At 42.5% G+C, this 1,328-nt stretch overlaps 1 protein-coding gene across 1 annotated transcript in view; it reads right to left on the bottom strand.

Annotated features, from left to right (window-relative positions):
* Positions 1 to 689: 689 nt before the first annotated feature.
* The window catches only part of LOC103130580 (C-C chemokine receptor type 6-like), a 2,306-nt gene continuing 1,667 nt past the window's right edge, over positions 690 to 1,328 (bottom strand). Inside the window, exon 3 of the mRNA XM_016666023.1 lies at positions 690 to 1,328. Within this exon, the coding sequence (XP_016521509.1) occupies positions 780 to 1,328 (549 nt within the window). The 3' untranslated portion in view covers positions 690 to 779.

Below are 1,328 nucleotides of genomic sequence, written 5' to 3'. Positions count from 1 at the left end.
TTTAATTGATTACTGCAAGATGGTTCAAGTGCTTCACACCATAAAAACATAATGCAATACCAATTATAAAACAGCAATTAGCATGAATTTTTGTCAAATGCTATCATCAAAATTAAGAAAATAGATGAGAAGATTTGTAGAACTTTTGAAAGGTTAAGATACAGATAGACTCCTACCTGGAAAGTGAAATTTAATTAAAAGTGCTTCAACAAATTCTTAGTTTAAGGCTGTGAATCTGACTACAGAGGATCATTTATTGGGTTTCCAGGTAAAACCTGGTTAAATTGCCTCAGTAGTAGCTCCCCGCCATCCGTGTGTGAATGTGTGTGTGAATGTGTGTATGAATGGGTGAATGTAGTGTGAAGCACTTTGGAGCCATCTAGATAAAGTATTATACTAAAACAGGCAGTGTACATAAACGGTGTAATATTTCCTTTTCAGAGGGTGGTGGGCACTTCCTCTAAAAACTCTGAACTATCAGAAACATCTTCCGGTACTTTTGGATCAGTCCAAAAATATGTTGAAATTTTGATGTCTTGTCCAAATGTATTCAAAACAGAGATGATTTTCCTTCACACGTCACTATGCCTCATGCAGTTCACATGTTCATCAGCAGCCAAGATTCTTATGGAAACTAAGCAACAATCAACACAAAGAAGCTTCAGCAGTTTGTAATATTTAGATTTTTCTTTTAAATACTTTCTAATATCTTCCCTTTGTGGTCAGATTTTGCTTTGGAGACCTGAAGATCTCAATCAGAGCTCCTGACACTATTAGCTTCACATGCTAAAAGACGTACCATCTTCATTGGTCCCATCAATAGAGAGGTGGCGCGGGGTGATGATCTTCTTTCCCAAACAGCAGAGATCCTGGAAGATCCTCCTGAAGTGGTTCCTGAACTTCACGCTGATGAAGGCGTACAGCACCGGGTTCAGGCAGCAGTGCAGGTAGGCGACGGTCTGCAGCACAGACTTCGCCGTATGCAGGGAGTCCTGCTCTTCACAATCAATGTGTTTGAACAAACGGACAGTCTCATACAACAGGGCCAGGTTGTAAGGCAAGTGGCAGGCGATGAAGACCAGCACCACCACCATCACCACTCGGACCGCTTTGTGTCGCTGGAAGTTTCTGGCTTTCTGCAGGGTGATGATGATTGCGGTGTAGCAGAAGATCATGATCAGCAGCGGCAGGAAGAAGCCAATGGCCAGTTGGGTGCTGGGAACAGCAACCTTCACTATGCCAGCAGTGGTGCTGTCATCAAATTTAAACTCACAGACGTACTGTGGATCTGTTGTCTCTTCCTCTTCGGTGCCGTTGAACCAGACGAT

Source organism: Poecilia formosa, unplaced genomic scaffold (genome assembly GCF_000485575.1).
Source record: "Poecilia formosa unplaced genomic scaffold, Poecilia_formosa-5.1.2 Scaffold649, whole genome shotgun sequence".
In the NCBI taxonomy this organism is placed as follows: domain Eukaryota; kingdom Metazoa; phylum Chordata; class Actinopteri; order Cyprinodontiformes; family Poeciliidae; genus Poecilia; species Poecilia formosa.
This window is presented reverse-complemented; position numbering and strand designations above follow the sequence as displayed.